Below are 27,987 nucleotides of genomic sequence, written 5' to 3' on the forward strand. Positions count from 1 at the left end.
GATCTTAAACTCCTCCGGAGACCATCGGCTCTGAAGCCCCCTTCCTCCAGGGGCTATCCTCTCTCCCCAGGGATTCCTCTGTCCTCCGCTCCAGACAACCTTTTACTCCGAGGCCCCAGAAGGCCTTCCCGTTTAGAATAAATTAAGGAATCTGCAGGTCTCACTCGATCTCTGGGAGAGGGGAAGAAAGACTTGACAGAACATGTCCCTGGGAAGGGCCAGCGCCCTCAGCCAGGGGATGGGCGCAGGCCTGGGTCCAGCTTTGTCACAGTGCCCGGGCCTCACATCTACAGAGTCCGAATGGCCACAGGATAGAGCAGGGACATGTGCTTGGCCCCCTTAATGGGCAGCTTGCGGCTGGCATAGTGGTGCACGATTTCAGGGACGCTGCTGAAGGGTGGGCTGTTCTGGCCCAGCACGTACTTGTGTTCCTTGGTCCAGGACAGCTTCATGTGCATGAAGCCCTGACTGCTCCTGGGAAGAGGAGAGGAGACCCTGGTGAGTAGGGGCCCTCTCCAGTCCCCCTGCCCTCCCCCACGCCCGCAGCAAATGTGGCTGTTCTGAGCCAGCTGTGTGGGGAGGTGACTAGGGAAGGTGGAGGTCAGTCCAGAAAACAGAGGAGGCAGAGGGGATTTTGTGAGTAGGTAACCGTAAGCGTTGGCTTTGTGGTGAGGGCCCTGGGTGTGCCAAGAATGTGTGTGTAGCTAGCGAGTGTACAGGGCGTTTGCAGGTGGAAACTGGAGCGACCCCTCTCCCTGCCCCAGACCCTGGGACCCGAGCACCGGTGCCCTCCAACCTGTGTGGCCAAAGCTGGTCTACCCTCTCCATCTCTGAGCTGTGGGGGACGACACCGGTGGGGGCTCCTAGTGACGCATGTGGAGACACAAACATCCTTGGCAGGACCGTGTGTGGACAGATGTGACAACCGAGCGAATCTTGGTTGAGGCTCTCTCTTGCAGAAACCAGGGGAGGGGGTGAGCTAGCTGCTCTGGAAGCCCACCCCAAATCCGGGGAGGCTCAACCGCCTTGTCCTGGGGATATCCCTTTACCCTCCTGCTAACTGGGCCTTGGGCCAAGCCCCCAGCTCCTCTGTCCCTGCAGCCTGGGATGCCATCACCGGTGAGGCTGTAACTCCATTCCCTCCCTCAGAGAGAAAGGCTCCACTGCCTCTCCCAGCTCCCTGACACGATCCAGGAAATCCACATCAGGGCCTGGTCCTGCCCGCAAGACAAGGACCCTGCTGCTCAGAGCTCTGGCCGGCTCCCAGCTGTCCGGGCACCCTGTCTTAGAGAGAAAGCATGGGGGTGGGGCCCGAGCAAGAACAGTGTCTGCCCAAGCTACCAGGCCTGGTCCACAACAAGGAGGAAGCAGTGTTTGGGGGAGCCCTGAAGCCTGAATACTTGTCTCTCGGGGCCAGAGCCTACCTGGGGACAAGTGCAGGGCTCAGAAACTAGTATGGGAGGTAGGACCGGTGAGGGGGGCCCTCATATGAGGTGAGGCTGACAAACCTCATTTCCCTCCCCTGCCTGCGTACAAAGAGGCCTCTGACGGGACCCATTTCACTGGGCCCACAAGTGAAGATGGAGAGTGGATGACTGAAGAGAGGAAAGGGATGACAGGAAAAAAACAGTCCTTTATCACCCATGCTTCCAATTCCTTCTCCCTGCCCCAGGATACTGTGCCCTAAAGCCTGCTGGGGGCCCCAGGCTGGGTGTATGTGTGTATGGGCGGGGGTGGGGGGGTGGTGGGGGCATCCTTCTTCTGTAGGCCCGAGATAATGGCTGAGGCTGAGTGACCACACAGGCCCTGGGGAAGGGAGCTAAGGGCCTGAGGAAAATGTGCAGTCCCTGGGGGTGGTAGAGAGGGGAGGCAGTGAGTAGTCCCCCTCCCCTGTCTGCCCTATGCCATGGCCCAGGCCCAAAGCTGTGGGCAGCAGCTTGGGCCTTGCTTTCCCTCTCCCTCTCACAGTTTGGAGAAAACCCCCTAACCACAATCCACTTGGGATAATCACCTCTCCCCAAAACTACATTATATCTTCTCCTTGAGGGACAGATCTGGCCAAAAAGGGCAATAAAGTGGCAACAAGCCTCCATCTGGATAACTGACCTCCTGGGATAAAGTCCCAAGCAGAGTCATTGCCCAACCCTCAGGAGTCTGGGTGGGACTAGCTGGGCGGTAGGGCCAGAGCTGACATGGCTTCTGGAGGAAGCTGTTTAATCACCAGTGAAAGCCCTTCCATTACAGAGAGCAGAGAAACCTTAATCGTATTTCAGAGAAGCCATTTATATGCAAGCGAGGCTCTGGCGGACAGCTGCTGGTGGGGCTGGATCAGCCTGGGCCGAAGCAGCACCCAGGCCTGCCTCCCCTTTTACTCCCCAGGATAAGGCTGAGCCCCGCCCTGCTCCTTTCACAGAGCCAGACCCTTGCCGTCTCAGCCTTGGACTGTTCCAGACTTGAGGACTGGTGGAGCGATGCAATGGAATAGTGCGGTTCTTGTAGTCCGACTGAACTGAACTGGGTCCAAATCCTGCTTTTGGCACTTTGTTACCTGGTGGCCTTGAGCAAGTCACATACCTCTTTGTATTTCTTTCTGTCTATAAGAAAGAGATTCATCTTCCAGGTCGGCAGTTGGTTTGGAGATGGTGAATACACGGCTCAGCACACAGTAGGTGCTCTGTGACTCTTAACTGTTAAAGCAACACACATTCCTAGGGTTATATCAGATTTTTGACAGATGAACTTTTCCTAAATGCTCCTTTGATTTTATGACAATTGCAGAGTATGAGAGCTGCAAGAAACCTAAGAGGTACCCATCAATGCATTTTGCAAAGGGAGAAACCACGGCCCAGAGAGGTTCCATGATTTGCCTGGGGTCACAAAGCTAGTTTTATGAAACCCAAGAATAAAATTCAGGTTGTTTGACTCTAGACTGGCATTTTCCCATTATCTTTTAGTTGAAGTTCAATAATTATCCTCAAATGTCTGTTTAATAGTCCCACATTGCTGTATATTGCATTTGTTTGAAGTGGGGGTATACCTGTATTCTAATGCCCCTGAGAAATGTGGTAGGAGGTGGTACAGATGTCCCAGGAGTGATGGGGGCGATGCGAATGAACCCACCATCTGACAGGCTGCCATGTGGGGGGCAGGCTCTATTGGGCAGGACTCCTGGATACCGAGGGGAGGGCTGGCCATTCTGGTAGGAGGCCAGTACCTCTCTGTGTCTATCTACTCTCTAGGAGGAAGGCTGATGGGAAGGGAGCGCCCTGCCTCCCCCATCTTCCTGGATCCTTTAAAACTCAGTTATCAGCCACTAGCGCCCGGTCCTCCTGCCCACTTCTTCAGAGTGAACGATAGCTTTGTGTCCACTGCTCCACCCTCCTCCCAGGATCCAGCCTCCGCCTCCCCCTGCAGAGCCCCTCAGGCGAAGTTCCTATCTCCTTGCCGGTGCTTCAAGAACATCTGGACTGCCATTAATAAAGATGAAGGTGATAATTTATTTAGCACTTAGCACCATGTTAAGTGCCTCCCATATATTATTTCATTGGATCCTTCCCTATAAGGTAGATATTATTATTCCCCTACTTTATAAGTAAGAAAACTGAGGCCCAGAGAGGTTCAGGGGGCCCCAGGGCACACAGCTGGTAAGTGACATATACTTTGGAGCTGGACACTGTAGCTTGACTGTTTCCTCTAACGGACTCTGAGCTCCTTGAGGTCAGGGGAGGAGCCTCAGACTGCTCCAGGTCCCTAGGGCCCAGAGTCAGCAAAAGTTCCTGGGGATGGACTTCTCCCCAGCTTGGCTGGGCATGGGGGGAAGGTTGGAGTCTTCTCCTGTCCTGCTGGTTGTCTTCCCATGGATCCTCCTTGGTGCCATCCTCACAAGCCCATCCTGCCTACCGCAGGCCCACCCCGACTCACTTGAGGGACAGGGAGAAATCGTTCTTGCTGGTCTCGCTGTCGCACACCAGGTAGCTGGCCTCTTTGCACGTCCGGAGCACGTTCTCGGCATCTGTTCCACTGATGGCCCCGTGATACCAGCTGAGGACAAGAGAGAGGAAGGGGGCATCTCTGCTGGGTCCCTCGCCGTCCTGGCCCACCCATTCTGGGTGTCCCCTGCAGGCAAGCCAGTGGCAGGAGGGGAAGGGAGGGGAGAGAGTCCCCAGCTGGACACAGACACTCACACCTGGTTTTCCAGAGGCAATGTTGGGTCTGTCCACTCCCCAGGGGGGCTGCTGGGCTCCACGTTTAGGGGCTTGGCTGACTTGGGGTTCCCTGCAGAGAGTCGGGGAGGTAGCCGCCCCTTCTCCTCCCGGCCAGGTGACAGGCAGCTCTTCTCAGATCCTTCAAACTGGGCTGTGGGGAATATACCAGTCATAGACTCTGAGGACCCTAGAGATAGAGCCCTATAGAATAACCAGGGCTCCACCATTTTCTGCCAAAAGGGGTCAAAGGAATGTTCTGGAAGGGTGGGACATGCTCCTGGGCTTGACTGGCTGTGGGGGTGGGGCGCAGCCCTCCTAGGCCACACCGCGCCTACCAGTCCCTACGCTGTGGGAGGAGAGGGGAGAGAAGCAACATGAGAAACCACTTAAACTTCTCCCTCTGGAGCAGCTGCCTGCCTTCCCCTGTTCCATTCCCCCTCCGGGTGGCTTCAGCGCCGATAATATCGTTTCTTTCTCCTCCTCAGAGTTCATGACCGTTCTCCACATCACCCTGCCAAGCCATTCTGTCGAAGTGACTTATGCATTTGAGAACAATTATCCGATTCCCCTTGGTGCCATCCTGACAGGCTCATCCTGCCCCAAGCCGCCGCCGGCCCGCCCCTCCCCCGCCCCCAGGGCTGCTGCCCACAGGCTCCCCGCCCCCACCGGAGACACCCAGCTGAGGCGGCTCTGCCCTCCCAGACCAGGGCAGGCCCACCACTGAGCCAGCACGAGGGAGGAAGCCAGTGGGTCACATGAGCACAGGCACCCACGGACAGGCGATGGAGACCCTCCTTCATCCTGCATTTACAAAGTAGCCCTCACACTCAGGCACAAATGTACAAACAGGCGCTCACAAGCACTTGGCTGCCCGTTCTGTACCAAACTGACAGAGATGAAGTGTTCGGTGCTTCCTTTCTCCTCATTTGGGCTTTTTCTCTCCTTGTAGCACTTTCAGGACCTTCCTGTCTCTCAGTCACCAGATGCAAGGACCAGACCCGTCCCTTGCCCAAAGGGGTCAGACACTTCCTATGCTAGCATCACCCCCACCTCAAGAGTTACTTGCATTGCCAAAGGATTGGGTCAGGCAAAATACTCACAAAGAAGTGAATGTAAAATAGTGGATTTCTGTGGCATGGTGGGCAAGATATTTAGAAAGAGACTCCTTTAGAAGACACCTTCCCCACACCTTTGGGAGGAAGGAGGAATGTGTATTTTGTCCCTTCTTTCTTCCTCCAGGTTCTCCAAACCCTACCCCACTTCAGCTCTGCCAACCCAAGCCCACAGGGCCTGAGGCGTGAGAGGACATGTCACCCTGGCCAGAAGCTCCCACAGGACCCACCGCTGCCGTCCTCCAGGCTGGGCTCAGGGAGGGGGGAGGCTGGACCGGAGATGTCCCTGTCCCCGTCAGGCAGGGAGCAGCTTCTGTCCAGCTGTCCCACCGGCAGAGGCCAAGGTAGGTCTTTGATGACCTTAATGTCAACTGGAGCCAGTAGCAGCAGGGAGAAGAGACACAGACAGGGACAGAGACAGAGAGAGAGACAGAGAGAGGCAGAGGTTGAGACACCAAAACCCAGAGCCAGGACACAGAATAGCCTAGAAAGGAGGAGGGTCAGAGCAGAGGCAGGGACGGGTTCTGAGGGGGGAGCAGGACTCTCGGAGGGTTGGATGGAGCCACAGTGACCACACCAGGCTGCGTAGTCGAAGGGGGGAGGCACAGGTAGCAAATAGCCGGAGGCAGAGTCTTGCCCTGCCAGCCGTGTGGGTCCCCTTCACTTGAACCCTCATAAGCCTCCAGGGCCCAAAAGGACCAGGAAAGGAGGAAACGAGGGACAACGAGCTGCCCTCGCCTCCCAGCACCACACCCAGGTTCCCACAGCCTCCTGGCACCCTCAGACTTGCCGCCCTTCCTCCTTTTCCCCACGGCCTGGGAAGCCATGGGCAGTGAGACGGACAGCCCAGCTCCAGGCTGTCATGAATACTCCGATGTGGGGGCAGATGTTTTATTGAAATTTACCCCCCCACACCCTCAATCCCGAGCCCTGACGATTAAGAGAGGGATGCCACTGGCGGCTGCAGGGCTGCTACCGAGGTTTCCTAATGACGAGCATAGATTTCCCCATGAAGCAAGCCAAACAGTATTGATTCTCCAAGGAGACTTCTGGAGATAAACGGTCCCACTCAATGGTGCATGCTTTACCGGAAACAAATCAGAAGCCTGTGGTTTCCTACTCGCTGCCAGGGAGGGGAGGACAGGGCAGAGAGCTGAGTCCGGCTCCAGGATGAGCCCCGTGCCCAAGGAGGGGTGGGGGGCCCTGGGAGTGGGGGTGAAGTCGAATGGCATTTACATCCTTTATGTTCTCACCGAATCAAGAACCCAGGAGCTAAAGCACTCTCCAGGCTCTCCAGGCTGCAGCAGCACCCACTCAGACCACCAACACACACCTTCCCAGGTGGGACTCCGGGCCTGGGATAGGCGCTGGGGTGCTTGGTACAGGAGAAACCTAACCCTCATTCAACAAAGGGCATTTCTCACAGCCTCCCTCTCCCCACCAGTTCCTGCTCCTCCGAATTCCCCCCCGGGGCACAGGCGTCCCTGGTCTGGCACAGTCTGCTACTGGGAGACACAGCTCTCTGATTCAGGGCTGGGTTCTCGAAAGGTTACACACACAACCGTTTTCCGTGTCTGGGGTGTTCAATGCCTTCTTTTGTTAAATGTAAGTATTTAACATATGTCACAAGTTTTATCATTTTGTTTGGAATTTCTTTATTTTAAAATAGGCCCTGTCTCCCAAAAGACGGAAGTGGCCTAAGCCTCTTGGCCTCTGAGAGGTGGTGATGCAGGGAGACCCTTCATCCTCCTGTGCCCGTTCCCTGACCCCGCACACAGTGCCGCGCCCACACTGCCCAATTCACCAATCTCTGTGATGCGCTCAACCGTGCTTCCCTGGAGCCCAGCTGCTGGGCCTCCCCCAACCCCTGGGGTCCACTCCTTCCCTTCCCCTGGGCCTGGAGAGCTGTTTAGAGGCCCCAACAGGCCCACCCTCCCCAGCCAGGGGCTTACCTGTAAAGGCTTTGGAAATCTGTTCCTTGTTCCACTCCCAGGGCTGGTCATACTCCTCAGGGGGCCTCTCGCCATCCTCTGGCAGCCGGGACTCCCGGGGCTAGGGGGCCCCCTCACCCTCTGGGGTGGTCCCCTCCTCCTCTGGCTCATAGGGCGTGTCATATAGAGGCAGGGGCTGAGCTGCCATCTCCTTGGAGCTCTGGATCTCTGCCAGGGCAAGGTGGCGGGGAGGTATGAGAGCATCCCTGGCTGCCCTCCTCAGCTCCTCTGGCAGCGCCCTCAGCAACACACCAAGCCTCCTTCAGAAGAGATGCCACTGGCTTTGGGGGCCCAATGGCCAGACATCTGGGGTCCCTTGCCCTTAAAACATCTCTGGGGTTCCAAAAGCATGGGATCCAATGGAGGCCAGGGCAGAGAAGCACCAGAGTGAAAGACAGAAAGAGATCCTTAGGTGGCCAGCAAGGGCTTAGGAAATGAGGCTTACACGTTTTGGAAACGGAGGCAGGGTCCTCTCCTAATCCACCTCCTTTTGGCTACACAGCTCCAGTTCTTCCTTTGCATCCCAAGCTGTATCATTTGACAATCCGAAAATCCTTCTTCGTTGCCCAGATACTCCTGATCACTCTCTCCTTGAAACTGTCCCCTCTAACAAGTCATTTTCGTGGTTGTCCTCTCCCATCACCCTTGGACTCTTCCCCTGGCCCCTCTCGGTCTCTGTTCCCCAGAACCAGGTCTTAATTCGCCCACATCCTTGCCCAGTCTCATGGCACCCTATACACTTCCGGTTACCTTCAAGATCTTTCACTTTAATGTTTCAAACTTGCCACTTTCCCCAGAAGTTCTTCTAGTCAGTTCTGTGATTCCCTTTTTGGGATCGTTGACCCCAGTGAAAATCTAATAAAAGCTATGGGGCTACTCCCCAGAAAAATGTGCAAATTTCCATATACAATTCCAGGGCATTCATGGGCCTCCAAGGGGTACACACCCCTCTGATCTAAATAGGGCAGTCTCCCTCCCACTTTCTCCTTCTCCGTCCACTACACTGCTCTCGTCGGTCCTGGCCCCCGTTCAGCGTCTAAATTCCACCTGTTCACCACCAGTACCCGATGACTCTTACCCTTGTCTCTCCACGTCTAGATTACTACTAGGGTGAACCTCCACTCTCCCGGCTCACGTTTCCACGAGCTCCGTGGAAGAACACTCCTGACCGCTCTCTGGCCCCCACCCCTCTCCCAAGGGGGGAGAGCAGCTTATCTGATCACCCGTAGATGCTCGCTCTCTTTCTCAGCTCTGCCTTCTGGCTCTTTCTTCTCCTGGCCCCCGTGAGAGGGCTTACAGCTGTGCCTCATGGCCCAAGCCCGAGTGGGCAAGTTTAACTCTGTGAAGTATTAAGCAGCCCATTGTGGGAGACACAGCTAAGTCATGTTCTCCAATCTATTTTATCAGTAATAAAACTGACATTCTTGTCTTCATCAGTCTGTTACCTTGATTTGACTTCTCAATGATCTCCAAGCTCAGGAGGGGAAGAAAGCCATGTTAATTATTGCTCCCTTAAAGCCTCAGCAGTTTCCACAACTGCTAACTCATCTTTCTGATGCCCAGTTCTTCTGGTCTGTTCTGTACACCGCAGCCTCAATAATCCCCTTAAAATGCCATATTTATCCTGTTTCTGTCTTGTTTGAGAATTCATATTAGTTTCCCTCCTCTTCTGGAGCAAGTCCAAATGCCTCGTTCCAGCCTTTGAGGCCCTTCACTGCCCCTGTGGCCCCTCTCATCTTGGCTCCTCAGTATGCCCAACACTAAAACTACCCCTGAGCAAACCTTCCTTTCATCCTGCCTTGGACTGACTCACCCCTGTCCTCCTCTCGGATCACCCCCATTCACTCTTTCCCTGGATCCTCTCTTGACCTCTGCTCTGCTCCCCAAGACCAGGTCTTATTCGTTTCTGTCTGCCCCCGCTCCTTGACAGGCTTGCCCTTCTCAAGCTATGTGGTTCCAATTGCCATAAAGATGTTTCACTCTGACATCACATCATCTCAAGTTCACCACCTTCCCTAAAGTTAGTGATTCTCTTTTTGGGTTCCATGACTCCCGGTCCAACCACTGTCCTGCCCTTCCTGACTGTCCTCACTCTATCTGCCTGACCTTTGGTGGCCTTCTCTACCACCTCACATCTCAGGCACCACAGGTCATCGTTCCTTCTCCAAGACGACTCTCTTGAAGGCAGTGGCCAAGGACCCAAGGTGGTCCACGGTGGACCCATGGTCTCCAAGGACCCAGTAAAGGGATCATGGAACCACTCTTAGTCTTGTGGGTCCCAGAGCCTGTTGTGCAAATACCCAGGCTTCAGAGAGCAATCCCCTAGCCTGACTCCATCACGCACCAGCCATCATCTTTTGGGCCTCATAGGGCTCCATGTAGCCATCATTTTCAGGGACCTTCTCTGGGGCTCCTGAAGCTCCTGCTGGGCCTTCGCCAGTCTCCTGAACATCAAATGGGTCCGCGTAGTCTTCGAGGATTGCCAGCTGTGGGAAGACAGTGAGGAGAGCAGGCTTCAGACATCTGAGAGACAGCTCTGCTTCTCCCCAGGTGCTTTGTCCATGGGAGTGAGTCCTGGAGAGAATGTCTTAGACCCAGAGCCCGAGGTATCTAAGGGCAGGCTCTGAGCTTGGATGGGGACAAGCTCTGGGTCTTCCTCTGCAGAGTCCCCTACTAGGCTGCCAGCAGAGTGGCAGATCTACCTTTTCTGTCACTTTTGTGCCTCTGGGCCATCCCGTAAGTTAAATGGCCAGGATGAAGCTCCGAGCATTAAGGCCTGCCTCAGTCCGGGTCTAGGCAGGGCAATAGAGGTGTTTAACACCAGATGGTTCAACAGAAGGAATTAATTCAGAGAGCCAGTTACAAAGGTGTTGGAGGAATTCAAAGAACAAGTAGGGAATAGCAGGCAGCTCAGAGATTAACTCGGTCCATGCCCACAAGTTCAATCCCAGATGCTGAACAAAGAAAAATTTGCGGACCAGCGAGAAAAGAAAAGCCAACTACTCACTTTATGGCACAGTTCTGCTGGTTTATCCTGAGAACATTCATCAGCATGTCATATGTGTATTATTATATTCATTTTAAAGAAACGGAGGCTCAGGGCAGGTAGGGAACAACGTGCCCAAGACCGTTCCACGGAAGTGGAGGAACCCAATTGGAACTTGTGTCCTTTGTGCAATATTATGCTGCCAACCTGCCCCCAGTGGGGATCTTGGCCGTTCTGGGAGAGAGACCACCTTAGGACAGCCCTGAAGAAAGCCAGGGTTTGGGCTCTGCTGAAATCCCCTGGTTCCTGGAGGACAAGAACAGGAAAGGCGTAGCCTTGACCCTCCACATCCCACACTGCCCCTTTCTCCCTCACAAGTGGTTCATGACCAACCCTCCGTCCCTGCTCCAGTCAAGGCAGAGCGAACTCTAAGCCACACGCCCTGAGGAAGAGCTCAAGGTGCTCAGGGCGGGGTGCAGCTGAGGACAATAGAGCTTTTCTCCAAGCTGGGCACAGGCTTCTCGAAGGGGGGAGGCTGAGGTGGAGACAGAGCCCAGCCCACCCAGGGCTGCCAGCACCTCGGGGGAAGCACCGCACACTGAGTTGACAGGCATTGACAGGAGGTGGCTCCGGGGCCTGCGGCATGAGGAGGGGTCACTCCTGCCTCTTCTCCATCGTTGGTGGAGGCTTTGGGTCTGGGCCAGATCAGGATTGTGGGAGCCAATTGAGCAGGGAGGCTATGGGGACTGATTGCCTGCCCACCACAGAGACTCCTCCTGCATGTTTTTTTTTTTTAAAGATTTTATTTATTTATTCGACAGAGATAGAGACAGCCAGCGAGAGAGGGAACACAAGCAGGGGGAGTGGGAGAGGAAGAAGCAGGCTCATAGCGGAGGAGCCTGACGTGGGGCTCGATCCCATAACGCCGGGATCATGCCCTGAGCCGAAGGCAGACGCTTAACCGCTATGCCACCCAGGCGCCCCTCCTGCATGTTTTTTGAGCCCCCCCCCCGCCTGTGCTGGGCCTGGGAGGGGTCACAGGGATGGGGGGCACTGAGTCCCGGGAAGCTGCTCAGTGAGAAGTGCCTGGCCCAAGCCCCAGTCCCCCCAACTCTACAGAGCCCCCCCTCCCCCAGCCCTTCCCTGACCAAGCCAGTGCCCTTCCCACTGGAGTCCCGGGCTGGACTTGAGCTGTGACCCCTCCCAGGCCCAGCACGGGCGTCCCTGGGGCTAGCCCACGGTGCCTGTAGGCAACCAGGCGGCAGCTCTGTGGGCAGCTCAATGGCTCCTCTGTTCCATCCCTGACTCCACACCCTGCTCCAGGAAACCCTAGCCCCCCGCCCTAGGCGGGTCACCCAGAGGAGCCACCCACGGGGCCGGGAGTCCAGAGCAGAAGCAGAAACACCTGCTGGAAGGTTGGCAAGAAGGGCACCCACCCTGGGCACATAGGATCCCTGTCAGAGGCCAGGGCTGCCTTCCCAGTGGTTTCCAGGTCACGTGAGGAGGTGAAACTGCTCTGTGGGGGAAAGCTGCTTCTGCAGGCTTCTGACACCTTTGCTCTACCCTGACTTATTTTGTTGATGGGACCTTCACCTGACCGCTGTACTCACTGTGGTATACCACATCCGTCACAGGGCCTGGCACAGGGTAGGCGCTCAGTGCACATTTACTCGATGCTCCAAAGGTCTCCCTCTCCTCAGACTCTATCTTCTGGAGTGACACAGACTCTCAGATCCCCATTCGCCCCCACTCTGACCACTCTGACAGACCAGGAGCTGCTGTGGGAGCAGGCTGTCAGGAGAACCAACATTTGAATGGGGAGCAAAGCCTCTGGTTCAAGAGCAAAAAGGAAGAACTGGCAGGAAAGGCCCCTAAAACCAGAGCTAATATTTAGGCAAACCCTCTGGTAGACAGAATGCTACTGAAAGGCTGAAATACTTCCAAACTAGTAGGCAAGTAGCTGCTGCTCAGAGGTCCCCTTGTCCCCACGCCTCCTGCCAACCAGATCCCCTCCCTCCTGCCGTCTAGCAGGCTCCAGACCAGGCTCTTGTGCCTGTTCCAATTGGGCAGTGCCCCTCCCAGAGCCGCTGTCCTGCTTGGCTCTCCTTCCTGCCTCAGCCTCTCCTGAGATAGCTGGCAGGCCCACCATCTGGCGTGACCTTCCGCTCTGCAGCTGGACCCTGCTAGGAGTTCCTGACCCCACCCATGGGGCTTGCCAGTCCAAGGGGAGCTAGGAGGGGGCACATGCCACAGGATTTGGGCTCTGCAAGGTCCCCAAAGTCTACCCCTCCCCCTTTCCTCCATGTCTTCAGTTGACATCTGGAAGCCTCTGGTTTTTCTCCTGTAGAATATCTCATAGGATTGGGAAGAGGACAGTGAGTGTAAAAGTCCTTAGTTTGGAGGCTAGAATGGAGTCAGTGCTCGATAGATGTTAGCCCTGCTGCTGATCTCTTCTATTCAGACACTAAAGCCCAGAGTTTAGGTGCTCGACAGGGTACACAGACGGCATCAGTAGAGACAAGACTGCGACCCAGGTCTCCTGACTCTCAGTGCCTTGCTGCAGATTTTCCAGACAACTTGGGAAATGTAGCATCTTCTCTCCTCTACTCGTAGATTTAAAATACACTTCAGCATGTTAAAGGCTCTGAGCAATCGTGTAGCAAAGAGAGCTGTCTAATTTTGTTTAACTCGGCATTTCTCCAAAGTATTTAACCGTGAAATCCTTTCTCTGCTGAAAGTCTGTCAGTTTTGGAAATGGTATACTATTTACCTTCCCCAAGATCAAACTTTCTGCACCCTCTGTTCCCACTTCCTGCAACGCCCTTCCCAATTTTATCTGCCATGGAAACTCCTTCACATGAAACAAATTTGTTATCATCTTTTTCTAAGTACGAAGAAATGTCATGCTTGTAAGACATTCGAACATCACAGACACACAATGGACGTCAACAACCCTTTTAAGGTGTGTCTGGGGCCACCTCAGGACTGGGTGGCTAGTGCTGGCCTTCAGGTTCAGGAAATGGTGAACTCAGCACGGGATGCACTCTTCATTCCTTCTCTGAGTCTCCTTCCCGTGCTCGGTGAACACTTCCCATCTCCTGTCTGCAGGGCTCCCCGAAGGTGCCATGGTCCCATGGCATGGTGTCGGCAGCCAGTCTGCCATCAGGCTACCTGGCTGTGAACCTCAGCTCTCCTACTGGCTAGCTGTGAAACCATGTGACCCAGCACTCCTGTGCTTCAGTCTCCCTATATCACCTGGGGATAATAACAGAATCTTCCTCATAGGGTTGTCAGAAGCTCCGGGGCTAAAACATATCGGCTGCTTCAAAATGGTACCAGGCACACGGTAGGTATTAGGTAATTGTCTGCCATTATATCATTAAAGATGAAAAGACCAAATTTCTGGGTCCTCCAGGAGCTCACAGTGACAGCCACAAAGCAAACTCCAAAAGAGTGAGGTACCTTGAGGTGCTGTGAAGCCCCGGGGCTGCGCCCCAGACTCTGGAGGAAACGCAGGCTCGCTGCATGCAGGGACTGGGCTCCCCCTCTGCTCTCGCATGACTAGCGTCCCGCTGGTTCTGCGGGGAGGGCAAGCTGGAGGGGGCAACAGCTACCCTTCCAAGCCCCAGGCCCCAGCCAGCTGCTCCCACCCATGTTCCCCAGCGCCCTAGCCGTTCCCAGCTTCCAACAGGTGGAGTTCCAGGGCTGACTGAGGTGTCACTGAGTCACTGACCAAGCCAACAAGCTGCAAATGCCTTCCCGAAAGAGTGCCACAGCATGAGGAGGCAGCAGTGGGAGGAGTGGACGGGCCTGCCATAAAATCCCCTGGTAGCGCAGGCCTCAGCAGTAGCCCCCCAACCCCAGCAAAGCACCAATGGCAGCAAAGATGGCCAGCCCAGGCCCCAAAGGGTTAAGAGATCTAACCAGTCCACAAAGGTCCGGGACCCTTCTCTTTTCCTCCCTCTGCCTCCCTCGGAGGACATGTGCAAAATAAACAGATCAGAACTCCAGACTCAGTGGAAGTTATAAGAAGAAAAAGCAAGAACAAACAAACTCAAAAAAGGCAAGGACCAGGTCTTCTAGGTGGTGGGTCCCTTTGAGCACCCGGGCCAGTGTCACTTAATGCTATAGAAATCCTGGCCCGATCCTGCAGCAGCAGCCCCTACTCGCCCTCCTGACCCTGAGGCAGAGATGTCTGGTTTGACTTCAGACACCCTCAACGTTTCCTTCCCTTTCCTCTTTCTACCTGTCTTTCACTTGTTTCCAAATTTGGGCCTGGAGGATCCAAGTCCACGTGGACGCCATGTATGAGGTGTATCTATTTTTTAAAATTCTTGATATTTTGGGCCCTGTGAACCCCTGTGAGAATCTGGGAGCTCTGAGCCTTTTCCCAGAAAAATGCTCATGCACCCAAATATTTGCACACAATTTCTGGAGCTTCATGAACCCCAGAAGCCTCTCCATGAGCTAAGAACAAGAGCCCTAGTTTCAGTGCATCCAGGGTGCCTGTCTTATTGTTCACATCATCTCTTTCTCTGCCTCTCTGTCACACACACACACACACACACACACACACACACACGCGCGCACACACATCTTGGCAGGATAGAGGCAAAGGACACACTGTGCAGATGGTCACAGGCAGCTCAAAGCTTCATCCAATTAGGGCCCCTTCCCCGTCCCTCTTTCCTAATTAGATCAGGTGTTTCCTGTTGAAGATCTGAGAAAAGGGAGCAAAGAAAGGAAGGCTCCGTTCTCTCACCCCTCTGCCCAAAGTGTGGCCTGGAGGCCAGACAGGGCCCAGCACCGTGAAGGAGTTCTTCCTATGGCCAGATGGCGAGGCCCTGCCTGCCTGGTTCAGGGTGCGGCTCCTGCTGCTCCCACACCTGCCCTGCCAGTCCTGCCCAGATGGCCACCCTTGCCCCCTTGCCAAATGCAGCAGTGGGTCTCAGGGAGGGCCAGTAGCCAGAGCCCTGCATGGGGAGGCCCTCTCAGGGCCCTGTCTAAATCCCCATTCTTTCCTGCCCGCCACATTCACTTTCCACAGGGCTCATTTCTCCTCAATCTTCTCATCACAGAAGTATTTCCACCCATTTCATCAAACCTCACGACCCAGGCCCTCTCACAGGGTTCTGACCCACCCACCAGCTACTGGGCTCCAGAAGAAGAAGAAGGAAAGTGGGCCAGCCTAAGGCACATCCTGGTCTACAGTCCCTATCTCACCTCAGGAAGTGACCCCACAGCAAAAAGCCAAGAAGACCCGCATGGCTGAGAGGAGAGGAACAGAGAATCAGGACAAAACACTGCACAGAAGAGAAACTCCAGCTCAATGGGCCAGCTCACCACTCAGGCACAGCAACTTGGGTTTAGGATTAAGGGGCTAAGGTACCTAGCCTGGACTCTTCCTAAGGGAAGACTCTGGGATCCCCCAAACTCTGCTCCTAAACGAGAGGAGCTGCTCTCTCTCAATGGTGGGAGGCTCCAGGTCAGGGCCCGCAGAGACCATGTCCCTGCCCCTGAGCCAGTCTGATGGCGTCCTGGATGCTTCTCATCACACCCACTGAAGAAACCACAGATTGTGTAGCTCCTGGGAGATCCTGCTGGATTTCATTCCTGTCCCTGCAGCCGACAAAGGAGTCAGACACCTCTTGGCCCCTAAGGTCTGAACAGCCCACAGATCACAGAGCTGACCCAGGCTGAGGCGTGGATGCCCTCGGTGAGAAGAGGCTGTGGATCACCCACGGCCGTGTGGGTGCAGCCCCTTCCTTGGGAGTCTCTGTGGGGAAATGTACAAAAGGGAGCTGTGGTTAAGGGAGTCTCTGACCTTCGGGTCACCCTAGCAATGGACAGTCACCATTCAATGGACGTAGTTCACTCACCCCTTTCTATGCTAAGCATGTCAGGCACTTGGGAAATAGACATGAGGAGGACAATGGTCCTTGTCCTAGAGGAGCCCATGGCTTGGGGGGCAGCCTGTTAGGCCATTCCAAGACTGCAGAGAGGAAGGCCAGGGATAGCTCAGGCCCATGTGCCAATGGGCAGTGGTCAGGGAGAGGACACTAACTGGTCAATAGTAAGCACAAGGCCTAATAATGCTCCCTCTGCCTCACTGTCGCCACCACCATCACATCACCCAACAGTGCTGAATGGGTGGCCGGCGCCAGAGTGCCCACGTGGCCAGTGAAGGGTGGCCCAGCTTGGATGTTATCCCACCTCCTCCCTTGATAAAGCAACTTTGTGCAGGTCACAGTCTGACTAGTTTTACGCAGCAGCCCCACTGGGATGGTAGTAGAGACTTATAAACTGGAGACACGGAGAGTTTACACATCTCAAGTGCTTAAGGCATCCTATCTTTTTCCTGCTGCCCATGGGATGGGTGCCTTTCAAGTCATGCCTCTGGGGTTCCCTTGGGGTCACCCACCCCAACATCGAGGCCTCAGAAAACACATCCCCTCACTTCCCTGAGACATGAAGCACAGAAGCAGTCTTTTAGGCACTCTGTAGGGCCAAAAGTGTTTCAGAATTTAAATAGTTCAGACGTTGGAAGTGTAAAACTGTACATCTACCAAAAGTGACATATCTATCACCCCTGGCAGGGTCTGAGGCCATAGCCCCTAAGCTGACAGTTTAAAATTTCTTCACCTCCACCTTGAACACAAGTTTGCCCCAACACTACAAAAACTTTGGTTCTCAGACCATATCAGATTTCAAATTGCAGGCACAGGATTATGGAGCTCTTCAAAGTCCCACCCACCCAAATCCTATCACCTCACGGCCCACTGCCTGCCCTTCCTCTGACTTCGGAAGGACTAATGGCGCTCAGTCTATAACAGAAAGTATAGCACCTGATAATACTCTGTCTTGCGTTGTTCTCATTGTTTTTCGTGCCTTCATTTCATTTTTTTATAATAATATTTTTTATTATATTATGTTAGTCACCATACAGTACATCCCTGGTTTTTGATGCAAAGTTCGATGATTCATTAGTTGCGCATAACACCCAGTGCACCATGCAATACGTGCCCTCCTTACTACCCATCACCAGTCTATCCCATTCCCCCAACCCCCTCCCCTCTGTAGCCCTCAGTTTGTTTCTCAGAGTCCATAGTCTCTCATGCTTCATTCCCCCTTCTGATTACCCCCCCTTTCTTTATCCCTTTCTTCTCCTACCGATCTTCCTAGTTCTTATGTTCCATAGATGAGTGATACCATGTGACAATTGTCTTTCTCTGCTTGACTTATTTCACTTAGCATTATCTCCTCCAGTGCCGTCCATGTTGCAGCAAATGTTGAGAAATCGTTCTTTCTGATAGCTGAGTAATATTCCGTTGTATATATGGACCACAACTTCTTAATCCAGTCATCTGTTGAAGGGCATCTCGGCTCCTTCCACGATTTAGCTATCATGGACAATGCTGCTATGAACATTGGGGTCCATATGGCCCTTCTCCTCACTACGTCTGTATCTTTGGGGTAGATATCCAGTAGTGCAATGGCTGGATCATAGGGTAGCTCAATTTTTATGCCTTCATTTCAATTGTAAATTACTGTGAAAGCAGAAATCCTGTTTTGTGCAGCATGCTGCATTTGTTAGGACTCTCTTGGTTTTAGGAAAATGGATTCATTTCAACTTTTTGAAAATGGAAGTAGAGTTGATATACACTTTATGTTAGTTTCAGGTGTATAACATAGTGATTGGACAAGTCTATACATTATTCTATGCTCACAAGTGTAGCTACCATCTGTCACCATACGATGCTATCACAATACCATTGACTATATTCCCTATGCTGTACTTTTAATCCCTGTGACTTGTTCATCCCATAACTGGAAGCCTATACTCTCCTTCACTCGTTTTGCCCATCCCCCAACCCCCTCCCCTCTGGCAGCCACTGGTTTCTATTTATGGTTCTGTTTCTGCACTTTTGCTTATTTGTTTTACTTTTTAGATTCCACATATAGGTGAAATTGTATTTGGCTTTTAAAAACTGAAGTTTTGGTCTCATAACTGAATAAGTGTAGGAATAGCCTCTGATTCAGGTCCAGCTGGATCCAGGGGCTCTATTATTCCATCAGGATTCCATCTTACTGTCCTTTCTGTGTCTCTCGGCACTACTTCTTTGTATCATTCTTGACCAGGCTTTCTCTATGTGGTTGCCCCTAGACACTGGAGGTTTACAACACCTAGCTGAGCCATCCCCAGGGAGAGACAGCTTCTGTGTCCTGATGCTTTCACAAAAAACTCCCATTGATCACTCCCATTGGCCAGCTTGGTCCTAAAGCAATCTCCATAGCCAAGAGTGATGGTGTTCTCCTTGACCAAACATGGATCCCTGTTTCCCCATGGAACAAGGGCTTTCAGGCATTGTTGGTAGAACGCAAAGTGGTACAGTCTCCAGGAAGGGGCAATTACATATGCATTTTCCCTTTTACCCAGAAATCCCACCTCTGGGAAGCTGAACCATCGATGCAGTGGCAAACAAATGAATATGTGTGCCCAAGGCTGTTCATCGCAGAGTTACTCACAATAACAAAAGATTAAAAATAATCAACTGTCCATGAACAGAGACTGATTTAATAAACTAAGGCACATCCATAATTGGAGCTGCTGAAAGAAATGAAGAATAATATGATGGTTAATTTGATGTGTCAACCTGATTAGGTTATGGGGCGCCCTCATATTTTGGTCAAACATTGCTCTGGCTGTGTCTGTGGAGGGTGTCTCTGAATGAGATTAACATTTAAATTGGCAGACAGTGAAGCAGATTGCCCTCTCCCGTGTGGGTGGGCCACATGCAATCAACTGAAGGCCAGAATAGAACAAAGAGGCCTTCCCTTTCCTGACTTAGAGAGAATCCCTCCGGCCTCATGGCCTTTAAACTGGAACATTGTTCCCCCCCCACCTTCAAACTGGAATGTTTGACATCAAGAGAGTGTAAGTAAATATTGGGGCTTTGTGTTTGCTGAGCCCCCTAATGTTGGTCACACAGATACTTTCAACACTACTTCCTGAAACAAATGAATGTGTTAATCAATTAACCCGGGTGTGAACGTTGATACTGGTGGGGCTAATTCAGCCTGGAAAGCAAGAAGATACTCATAGTGGTATCCATCTCTACAACAGATTGAAAGCGTGGCTGGTGATAGGCAGGGGAGGGGACAAGAGCCAAAATGGTGGTCCAACACAGTCTTGTGAGAGGGTGAAAATCTGAAAGGCAGAAAAATACGCAGGCCCAGAAACATTTAGTCTGAGCCTGGGAGAGAATCAGTGGATCTGAAGCAGGGACTTGTCACAACCCTTGTTCATTTTTTGAGCACAGCAAGCTCAGAAGCCACCTTGTGCAAGTTTTAACACAATATCTTCTGATAAATTAGGCCATTTTGTGCTCTTCCTACTGTTAAGCTTGCTTACATCCAACTGCTTAAGTTCCTTCATAGACTTTCAAATCATGAGGCCGCAGGGATTACGTGAATGTTCTGCCGTATTCCATCATCCCATGTAACAAAACGTTTCCTGATAAATCACTAAAAATATCTGCTGCTTCATTAAAAGCAGATTTCTATTTGGTGATGCATGCACGAGAGGATGGAGTGCTGGCTTCTGATGGGCATTCCATCCTGCTGCCCACGGGAAAGCGCTAACAGGTGCAGCCAGTGCACTACTGGCACACCAGCAGCCTTAAATCCAGAAATCCAGCCCCCTTGGTCCCTGAAGGGGGTGGGAGGGGCTTTAGCTGATTATGCCACGAAGGAAAACAGGTCAGACTTACTTCTGGTATCCTTTGAGTCCATTTGCATTTTGTGATTACCCACCAGGTAAATATCACCTACTTATAGTGGACTTAAAATAGTTAAATGGGAACCTAGCTGACAAGACTAGACCCAGCCTCCACGGCCAGCAACTCCTTTGCAGTAAAGCCTTGAGGGAGAAGCCTCAGAGTCAAAACCCTGATTAAGGAGGAAAGAGGCTCACGTTAACTCTCACCAGATGATTCTCAACCTCAACAAAGATTCCATTCTTTGTCCCTTAGATGGGACAATCCGGAAGCACATCCCCAGTGGGACTGTGCCCCAGTTTCTCAGTGGTAGCCTCTTCATTAACACAGACACTGTATTGGCTGCCCCTCTACCTTCCTTTCCTTCTCCACTTCTCAACTTCCTGAAATGAGCTACTTATACTTAAGTGTTTTTCTCAGGGTCTGCTTCTCAGAGAACCAAATCAAGACAATCCTAGAGGTCTACAAGCCATCTCTGGGCCCAGCGGCACATGAGAGGGATTCCAGAGGCTGCTGGAAGCCGTGTTAGTACAGCAATGCAGTTAGATGAACTGGAACCACAGAGACAGAAACAGCAGGCTAATGGTAATATGGGGGCTGGATTCTGTTGAACCACTTACAGAGAGACTGAGATTCCATATGACTGCAGGTGTGCAAGCGAGCCCGCCTGAGATCAGCTGAGCTTGCCTTCTATCAGCAGAACTGTAGACTTCCGAGCAATAACAAAGGGTGGTTATTTGGACGATAAGATTTGGGGTCATTTGTTATGCAGCAATAGTAACGCTACATGATGCTCGATTTTTTAAATTGAGCTATAACTGACAAAAGTGCATGTTTTTAAGGCATATAATGTGATAATCTGATATACAAGGAAAAAATTGCTCCTATGTGTTACCAAACAAGGAAGAAAAGTATGGAGGTGAGCACCATTGCTTCCAGTGAGGTGGAGGGTGGGCAGTGGAGGCCAGAGCTGACCTGCAGTTTTTAGGTGGAGGTGACATGATGTTTCCATGTCACTGTGGTGAGAGAGAATTGGAGGAAGGTCTGGCAGCAGAAGCAGCTACGAAAGTATCAGAGACTCTAGAATGAAACACACCAGCCTCGGAGTACTATCTACCCCCCAGGCCGTACCTTCCTGATTCTCAAAAATCCTCCATGATGCATAAATGGGAGAAGATATTCGCAAAACATATATCTGAAGAAGACTTGCATCTAGAATATATAAACAATTCTTCTAACTCAATATTAAGAAAACCCAATTTGGTTTTTTTTTAAGGGCAAAAGACCTGAACAGCCACTTTCCCAAAAAAGGTTTTAAAATGGCAACTATATGCATGAAAAGATGTGTAACATCATTAGTCATTAAGAAAATGAAAATGAGGGGCGCCTGGGTGGCTCAGTCATTAAGCATCTGCCTTCAGCTCAGGGTGTGGTCCCGGAGTCCTGGGATCGAGTCCCACATCAGGCTCCTCCGCTGCAGGCCTGCTTCTCCCTCTCACACTCCCCTTGCTTGTGTTCAATCTCTTACTATTGCTCTTTGTCAAATAAATTAAAAAAAACTTCAAAAAAAAAGGATATGACCCATTATCCTGGCAAGAGAGAACCCATCCCTGATCCAGAAGATGCCAGCCAGGGAACAGTGGCTACCATGGATCGGACGCAGAGCCTGGGGCCTGGAGGGAACTGCTGCTTCAGAAGAACCGCATAAGGAGATGCACGAAGGCTGGAAATCCTGGCTCCTAGGTCAGCATAGATACTCATGGAACCAGGCTCAGGTGTGTCCTTTAAGGTACCCCTCCCATCTTTTCCCATCACACATAGCAAGCAGGAAAGGGAATCCAGAGATCATTGACAAGAATCCCAGAAAGATTCCAAACTTGGTAAACGGCCAACGGGGAGACTGAGGCTGGAAAGTCCTGCCTGCCCTGAGTCCATCTGCAAATTATCTTCCTCTGCCTTTGTCCCCTTCACACGCAGGATTTGATCTCCTTCCGTGTTTTTCCCCACTAGGTGCTGATGCAGTTCCAGAGATTGAACTACAATATGACAAGTTCCAAATACGGGGGCAATACAAAACCAAACACTAAACCAAAAAAGCATCTCAACGGAAGGAGCAGGACACAGTCTTCCTGGCCTTAGAGCGGAGAAAGGCAACCCCAGTCCTGGGGCAGGAAGGCGCTCTGGGGCGTACAAGTCTTAAAGACTCCCACTTTCAGTGGTTGTTGCTATTCCTGGGAAAGTCCCTGCAACCTCTAAATCTCAGGAGTTCTGAGGGGCTGTCTCTGCTGTTTGCCCAAATTCATTGACTGAAATGGACGCGTGCTCTGAGTAAGGGGGATTTGGGGGTGCCCTCCAGTGGCTAGGGAGAAGGGCTGGCACTTCTCCTTCCTCCCACATACAGTAGCTGATGACTCTGGAAGATTTCCTAGGTCAGGAACGAATATGAGAGTCTGTGCAAGTTTTCCATTACTGTAGGAAGTAAAAGACCCAAACCACACACCGGGCTCTAAAACAAAACAAGGGCTTTAATCTCCTAACATGCAAATCTATCACGGTACTATTTAAAACAACTAAATGGTGCCCCCTACATAAGGAAATAGATGGGGGGAAGGGGTGTGGAGTAAATGGGCGCAAGGATGCAGCTGCTGAGGAATCCCTGCAGGGCCACTGGACACTTGCTCAGCCCTGAGGTTGACTGCGGCCAGTTCTTCTTCTTGAGTGCTGCTGACCAGCTAGGACCGGGGCTCCAGCTGGCAGGACAGGGTGTAGCTAAGGACAGAGGGACACCTGTGAGTTGCCCAGGAGCTTCCATTCAAGAGTCCCTGCCAGTGTTTGCCCACAGCTGGAGTCTGGCGCCCCGGCAACAAGGCCTGAGGCTGCCCAGGGAAGGAGGATCCCAGGAGTGGCCAGCAGAAAGAGTCCACCCCGAACCTCACCGACCCAGCTCCTGATGGGCCTCACCTCTCAGCCTCGCTGAGCGGCTCCATAGCCTGGAACCAGGCCCAAAAAGGATCCTCGGGCTCTAGGGTGTAATTCTCGGCAGCCACCTGGAGCAGCATGATGTCTGTCATGACTTGATATTCCTGAGCAGAGAGAGAAGCACAGGATGTATAGGGAGCCTGGGAGGGGGGGCGGGGAGCTGCAGGGTCTGGTGAGGGTAGAGCATCGGGACCGGGCACCCATCCCAGGTCCTGGCACACATTGCCATCCTCCTCCCTGCAGATTCATCCGGTCTCCACCTGTTCTCAGAGGTGAGTATCAGTAGCCCCTCCTCCGGGAAGTCCTCCTGGATGCCATGCTCTGTCCCCATCTCCTAACGGGATGGGACTTGCACTGCTTTCTTCTCAAGGGATCCCAGGAAATGTGAGGTGGAGGGGATGGAGCCAAGCAATGTTCTTCCCAGGGACATCTCTGAGGCCCACTCCCTACCCTTCCCTGCGGGAAGCGCCACATATGCTCACCTTATTTCTTTTCTGGTGGTTGATCTCATTCCCCTGGAAAGCAGACAAAGTCCATCAGAATGAGGCCCCTGGTTCTTAGGAGCACTTGATTCCCATCCCTTCTCATGCTGCACCATGGCCAGAACCCGTGAGGGGGCCGTGCATACACAGATAGTGGGCCTGGGATCTAGGCCAGGCTCTGGGGTCCAGAGAAAGGAGGACATGGGGCAGATGGACTGGCTACAGGTCGGGACCCTGCAGCACCACCCTCTCGGAAGACAGTAGGGGAGGCCGAAGCCTCAGGCAGGAAGGGGCTGCTGCGGCTACTGAGGTGCTTGCTGACGTGGAGGGTCCTGACTTCATTCTCCCCCCACGGGCAAACTCACCGGGGGAGGCTGAGGTCCACTCAGACAGACCTCATGCAGCTTTGCCTTCAGGAAGCTCTGCTGCTTCACCAGTCTTCGGCACCGGGAGCCGTGGCCTAACTGCAGCCTCACCTCGCTCATCCCTGAGATGGGCAACAGCCCCCAGGCTCACAGGGTAGCCGTGAGGCTGTCATGAGGAGAGGTTTGCCGAGTCCTGAGAGCTCAGGGCTCAGTACAGGGGCGTTCTGCTCCCAAACCTCCGGATTCTGGTCCCTCCCCCACAATCCTCAGGCTCACCCACCTCCAGATAGTCCTCCATGGCGGTATCTAACATCACCAGCTCGGTGAGAAAAGTGCCAAGGAAAGGCACGACACCCTGTGTCATGAGGGGGAGGGTTGGGATGAGTCCCTGCTCGCTGGTGTCCACAGGGACCCTCCACTGAAAATGCTCCAGCCTCCTAGCCCACCGCAGGGGCTCACGTGGAGCAGCCTAGGACCCTTAGCAGCCTCCCCCCCACGGGTTCCCTTTCCCCTCCCCCTCCCAGAACATCAGACTCCTCCTCATCACCTTCAGGGCCTGCTTTTCAAAAATGCCAGGGAATGGAGCACTAGGTCGGTCCCTCCCCACCCGCAAAACCCATTCTCTATGGACCACTCTGGGCCCTCCTCCTGGTCCTTTTGAAATAAGAATTGTAGAAGCTGTGGCCCCAGGAGCCGCAGCTGGAGTGGGAAGGACCCCCCCTTCCTGATCTTTCCTTTTTGGGAGGCTTCCAGCCCTCAGGGAGGAGCCCTCCTCCTCCTCTGACTTTGGAGGCCCTGGGCCTCAGGCACACTCACCTTCTTCTGCATCCTCTTCTGGGCTCCCCGGAGGGCCATCACCAGGGTGGCAAATCTATTGGATGGTCGCTCCTGCAGGGCCAAGGACAAGTTCCTTGAGACCATCATACCCTCAGGCCACTTGCCCCCACCATCTTGGACGTCAGAACCTAGACATCTGACCTAACTCATACTGATCCTGAGGCCCCATTATCCAGAAGCAGGCCGTGAGTGATTCCAGAACAATCTCATTCCAACATTCACTCCATGTGTGACCTTGAGCTTGCAGCCTGGCCTCCCCAAGCCTGTTTTCTCATCGGGAAACATGACAACTCCACCTATCTCCCATGGTCTCCTGAGGACTCAGGGTCCTATTACTCTCATCATTGTTGTGGCCCTCAACCCAGCCCAACCCCATCACTGAGCACAGGTCTGTCCTCTGGGCTCTCCAGGTTTGTAGAGGCCCCCACCTGGACCAGCTGTCAACACAGAGAGAGAGGGTGTGTAGGCTAGGGAGTCTGCTTGGACACCACCTGCTTGCCCCCTCGCCGCCAACGGCATCCGCACCTAGGCTGTCGCCCCACATTCATGCCAAAGGCTTCCCCTCCCCAAGGAATGCTTCAGACCATTCCCGACTTCATCCACTCAGGATCCTATTCCCTCCCACCCCTCGTCTCTTTCCAGACCTGCACCTTCCAGGCTACCTTGATGAGCAGGTTCCTGCCCTGTGCGCTGTCCTTGCTGCACAGCTTTTGAAAGATCCTCAATGGCTTCCTGAAGAGAGGCAAGGGAGGCACGATCAATCGACAAATAATGTGGCAGGGTTGAGTGCGAGTGCCTTTTCTTTGAGAACCCCAGAGTGTCAACCTGCCTGGTTGAGGGTTTCTTCTGGGATCCTCTGAGCACTAAGGTCTTTGTAGGACATGGGAGGGAGCTCTCATGTGGCTCGTCCTGGGCCTCCCTTCCCATATTCATTGAGAAACGCTGTTTGGGTCAATTTGGGGTTCAAATGGGCAGAGAGCTTAGTGGCTGTCAAGGAAACACGTGAAGAGATTTAATGCAGTTCAGCCCCGTGTGGGACATTTGGCAAAACTGATTTCTAAAGCGGGAGGCATGGTGGCCTCCTCACCAGGAAGGCTGAGAGACCTACCCACCAGTCCAGGTCCTGTGGTCAGGGTTTGCTGCCTCCCAGAAGGTCCAAGCTGCCTGAGGGGGAAGAGGACAAGCCTCTGGGAGCTCCCTCGTCCATCCTGGTCCCTCCATGGAGAGAGGCCTACTCACCTGGAAACCTTCCCCCACGTGTTCTCGAGGCGGTGAATGGAGACACTCTGTAGAGCCGAGAGGATGGCATGTAAGGACGAGTAGTTCCTCAGGGTTTGACAGGCCTGGGGAGGGAAGAGAATGGGATGTCACTTGGGGAGCCGGCACCTTATTGGCTCTCAAGCTTCAGTCCCCCTCAGGGGAAAGTGCTCCTGCTGGAGGAAGCCGCTGTCCAGGGACCTGCCGAAGGGCACACGTGAGGCCCAGAGGAGGAGGAAGATTTTACCTCACTCCAAGGAAGGAGCCAGGCAGAAACGGAGCATCCCAGCATGGGGCCATGCAAGGCAAGGTCAGCATGCCCCTGGACGGAAGAGCCTAGGGACTGCACAGTCCCTAGGGCAAAGACCAGGGCCTTCCACCCTGACACCTGATCAAGGGAAGAGCAGTGCCCGAGACTCAGGAGAGCACCTCGGCTGGGCTTCCCGTTGCATACCTTGGCCACCTTGATCCAGTGCTCCACCACCATGGCCCTGTCCCGGGCTGTCATGCTCGGGTTGCCAAGGCAGGTGGTGATGACACACTTGGCCACACCATTGAACTGGGCGACAGTGGCCCGGACTGTGGGTGCCAGGTGCTCATTGCCAGGCTTGTTGCGCTTGGACCAGACGGAGCCCAGGCACTGATGGGGCAGCAGCTTCTTGAACAGCTCCTAGAGAACAGGCGGACCTTGGTTCACCCAGCCATTTCCCATGCAAGACTCATGTCCTACGTAGGGGTCACAGGTCAGAGCTGGACCTCAGGGAGCTGAGAATCTGGCCTGAGCCTGGTTCGAGACTGTGGATTTCATTCCATTGTTTTTCCCTGAGGGAACCCAGTACACAATGACCCAGGAGCAAACAGAGCAAGGGAAGGAAGGAGGGCATTGGCACCCTGATCATGCTCAGGAACTCCCAGCTCCAGGTGGCACTGCAAGGTGGTCCAACCCAAGGGGGCTTCTTCCCCTCCCCTCCAACTGGTCATCCCCCTGGTCCTTCCCCCCTTTCAGATGCACATTCTCACACGGGAGCTGCAACCACACGTTTTTCCGTCTGCCCTGTCCTCATGGACACATCAGATGCCTAATCAATGCTGAGGGTACTCATCCTCCAAGTCACATGAGTGGGTGACCCATGGACTTGACTGAACACAGGGAGCTGCCCTCCTCCACCCACGGGACCAGGGCCTGCCCATTGGTCTCTCCATTCTGGCTCATTTCTTCTCCCTAGTACCTCCGTATCAGTGCTTATCAGGGTCTCTCGCTACAGTCCGCAGCTGGACAGTGAAAGCTTGGGGCTAAGCGCCTTGATGGGTTGACAGGGTTGGGAAGTGGTGGAGCTGAGATTTGGTCCCAGACCATAGGAGTCCACATCAGGGAAAGGCAGGTGTGGGGCAGGTGAGAGCAGAAGGAAGGCGTGCCCCTGGCCCACCCTGAGAGCCCAGCTGCTCACCGCATCCATATACGTGAGCTGCTCTGCCACCAGCCTGGGAGGGAAGTCCAGGAGGTCGGGCTTCTCCTCACCCAGCTGGTTCTTTGGGGTGACCCAGCGGTGGCAGGAAGCCTCTGGGGCCGCGGTGGGCTCTGTGGCTGTTGCTTGAGTGAAACTTTCCAGCAAAAAGGGTGGTCCAGCTGACTGCTGCTCAGCACCCGGCACACATGCAGAAGATGGGAGCACGGGTTGCAGTTCTGGAACAGCTGACAGAGGGGAGGCTGGCTCTGACACCGCAGGTGACAGTTGACACAGAGCCGGGGTCGCCTCTAGCTCTATAGGAGGCCCTGTTCCTGGCTCTGCCGCTGGAAGGAGCCCTGGAGCTGGCACTGGGGCAGGAGACAGAGAAAGGTTCATCCACATCACTGACTTTCCGGATGCCTTTGCAAAACCAGGACAGACCCCATGGCCTTGAAAGGAATACCCAGCCCATGAACCACATCCCAGTTAGCCTTCCCAGCTTGCCATCCCCCTTACCCTCCACCTCTGCCTCAGTGAGCGCCAGAAGTT

At 53.5% G+C, this 27,987-nt stretch overlaps 1 protein-coding gene and 1 pseudogene across 2 annotated transcripts; both read right to left on the reverse strand.

The window, feature by feature from the left end:
• Nucleotides 1-89: 89 nt before the first annotated feature.
• LOC148108094 (SH2 domain-containing adapter protein F-like) lies at nucleotides 90-23,644 on the reverse strand (annotated as a pseudogene). Its single transcript, XR_015721023.1, has 7 exons — nucleotides 23,532-23,644; nucleotides 23,032-23,153; nucleotides 9,653-9,794; nucleotides 7,270-7,476; nucleotides 4,185-4,356; nucleotides 3,922-4,041; nucleotides 90-474 (listed from the first exon to the last, which is right to left on the reverse strand). The product of XR_015721023.1 is annotated as an SH2 domain-containing adapter protein F-like (transcript).
• Nucleotides 19,954-27,840, reverse strand: LOC148108095 (ral-GDS-related protein-like). Its single transcript, XM_087853884.1, has 4 exons — nucleotides 27,439-27,840; nucleotides 26,445-26,660; nucleotides 25,846-25,897; nucleotides 19,954-20,003 (listed from the first exon to the last, which is right to left on the reverse strand). Exons 1-4 carry the CDS (start codon nucleotides 27,838-27,840, stop codon nucleotides 19,954-19,956), a joined length of 720 nt encoding a protein of 239 aa, XP_087710010.1.
• Nucleotides 27,841-27,987: the final 147 nt, after the last annotated feature.

The sequence above is a fragment of the Ursus americanus genome, chromosome 22 (genome assembly GCF_024610735.1).
Source record: "Ursus americanus isolate L20-20 chromosome 22, mUrsAme1.1.p, whole genome shotgun sequence".
Taxonomy (NCBI): Eukaryota; Metazoa; Chordata; class Mammalia; order Carnivora; family Ursidae; genus Ursus; species Ursus americanus.

Excerpts from the sequence above, each read along its gene's own strand:
- LOC148108095 (XM_087853884.1), bottom strand. The coding sequence starts at position 27,840 with ATGTGGATGAACCTTTCTCTGTCTCCTGCCCCAGTGCCAGCTCCAGGG. Across the intron at positions 26,661-27,438 it reads AGCTCACGTATATGGATGCG|GAGCTGTTCAAGAAGCTGCT; the intron begins GTGAGCAGCTGG and ends CCTGTTCTCTAG. Across the intron at positions 20,004-25,845 it reads TGACCACAGGACCTGGACTG|GGACCAAGGGGGCTGGATTT; the intron begins GTGGGTAGGTCT and ends CACCCCCTTCAG.